This window comes from Nicotiana tabacum, chromosome 6 (genome assembly GCF_000715075.1).
Source record: "Nicotiana tabacum cultivar K326 chromosome 6, ASM71507v2, whole genome shotgun sequence".
In the NCBI taxonomy this organism is placed as follows: domain Eukaryota; kingdom Viridiplantae; phylum Streptophyta; class Magnoliopsida; order Solanales; family Solanaceae; genus Nicotiana; species Nicotiana tabacum.
This window is the reverse complement of record NC_134085.1, coordinates 183,416,764-183,419,136: the sequence shown is the minus strand read 5'-3', so window position 1 is coordinate 183,419,136 and position 2,373 is coordinate 183,416,764. Positions and strand designations below refer to the sequence as shown.

The following is a 2,373-nucleotide window of genomic DNA, read 5'->3' as shown; positions in this document are numbered from 1 at the left end:
GCATGGCTAGGTAAGATACGCTTCCTTTTGCTTTTAACTGATTACTTTTCCAAATGGGTGGAAGCAGGTGCATTCGCTCAAATACGCAAACAAGAAGTTATCACGTTCATCTGGAAAAACATCATACGCCGCTTCATCATCCCCAAAGAAATCAGTTACGACAATGGACCCCAGTTCATCGGGAAAAAGACGACTGAGTTCTTCGAAAAATAACACATCAAGCGGATACTCTCCACGCCATATCACCCTGACGGCAACGGTCAAGAGGAATCCTCCAATAAAACAATATTGAACATATTGAAGAAAAAGCTCAAGGACGCCAAAGGGCTATGGCCGGAACTACTACCACAGGTGTTATGGGCCTACCACACAATGTCGAAAACCAGTACGGGTGAGACGTCGTATTCACTCGTCTACGACATCGATGCAGTCATACCCATTGAGGTCGAGGAACCTAGCCTGAGGTACTCCAATGAGAGTGGATCAAGCAACGACGAAAGCAGGTTACAAGACCTGAATGAGGTCGAAGAGCGAAGGGATATGGCACACATAAGGATGGTGGCCCAAAAACAACAAGCAGAAAGGTACTATAACAAGAAGGCCAAAGTACGACCACTCAGACTTGGGGACTACATGCTAAAAGCCAAAACACAAGCAGCGAGAGACCCGAATGAAGGGAAATTGGGAACAAACTGGGATGGACCGTATAAAATCATAGCAGCAACAAGCAAATGAGCGTTCCAATTAGAAATAATGGAAGGAAAACTACTACAAATAACTGAAATGTCGCCCACCTCAAGTACTTACACTTCTGAAAAGAGATGCCGCACAAGTCGTACTTTTTTTCCCTCACCCAGTTTTTGTCCCAATCGAATTTTCTCGAAGAGGTTTTTAATGAGACGACGAGGGGGACGTATCGAGGTTTGAAGTATTGTTCATTGCCCTGCCTACTGATTACATCTCCAGACCGAGCAATGAAGGGACTAGATATTAAGAATCTCCATTGTATTTATGAAATCAACATGAACCACCATTGTACGAGCGAATATGATATGTATCTCCGACATATGAATAAAATCACTCCATTATGTATACAAAATCAACACGAGTATCCAATGTATAAATAAAACCGGCATATATGACACTCCAGCAAATAAAATAGAACGCCACTCTCACGATGGGGTACTACTTCGGCACCAACTCGAAAGTAACATCCCCAGGGCTAAGGCCATCGTCAAAGAAAAGAATTCGAATTAATTCGAACCACGACGAGATACTACTTCGGCACCAGCTCGAAAGTAACATCCCTATGGCTAAGGTCATCATCAAAGAAAAGAGTTTGACTTCACTCGAACCACGACGGGATACTACTTCGGTACCAGCTCGAAAGTAACATCCCCATAGCTAAGGCCATCATCAAAGAAAAGAGTCGACTTCACTCGAACCACGACGGGATACTACTTCGACACCAGCTCGAAAGTAACATCCCCATGGCTAAAGCCATCGTTAAAGAAAAGAGTTTGAATTCACTCGAACCACGAGGGGATACTACTTCGGCACCAGCTCGAAAGTAATATCCCAATGGCTAAGGCCATCATCGAAGGAAAGAGTTTGACATTGGTAAATTACAACGGGATACTACTTTGGCACTATCTCGAAAGTAACATCCCAATGGCTAAGGCCATTATCGAAGGAAAGAGTTCGACATTGGTAAATTACAACGGGATACTATTTCGGCACCAGAATTAAACTCAACACAACATGTTTAACATTTCAACAAAGATTAGGAATAACATGACTACGACAGAAGTTATCATTAGACAAACCGAAAAAGGAAACAACTTAGAGGTACACGACCAAAATAATTTTCATTACAACAAATATATTACAAGTATTTGTTTTTACAAAGGGCTCAAAGATGCCCTCACAAAAATGGCGAAGCAAAAGTGAACACAACCGAATACTACGCCATATCATTCCCTGTGGCATGCACCTCCTCGTATCAAGAATCAGAGGCAAGTTTGTCCGCATCGCTAGAATCAATATCATCCCTGTCAGGCGTGATAGGGTCATACCCGCATGCCTCACGAGCTACACGGGCCTTGGCATGCACATCGAGCCAGGCTTTAGCATGAACCCATAGCTCATACAAATAGCGAGGCACGACAGGATCGGCCAAAGCATAGGATGTAGAGGGTTGTGACTGACGTCGCACGTCCTCCATTTTCAAAGAAACTACCTACTCATTTAACGCGGACAATTCCGCCTCCAAACCTTGAATACGCCCCTCAAGTCCCGCTACCTTATGCACAGACACCTCTGACTCTTTGTACCGCTCCAATATACAAACACGGAGGGCGTCTTCTAAAGCCA

The 2,373-nt window shown here is 43.9% G+C and overlaps 1 protein-coding gene across 1 annotated transcript; it reads left to right on the top strand.

The window, feature by feature from the left end:
• The first annotated feature begins 372 nt into the window (after nucleotides 1-372).
• Nucleotides 373-735, top strand: LOC142182220 (uncharacterized). Its single transcript, XM_075256304.1, has one exon. It carries the CDS (start codon nucleotides 373-375, stop codon nucleotides 733-735), a length of 363 nt encoding a protein of 120 aa, XP_075112405.1.
• Nucleotides 736-2,373: the final 1,638 nt, after the last annotated feature.

What these genes read in the sequence shown, in the direction of transcription:
- LOC142182220 (XM_075256304.1), top strand. Translation starts at nt 373, where the DNA reads ATGTCGAAAACCAGTACGGGTGAGACGTCGTATTCACTCGTCTACGAC.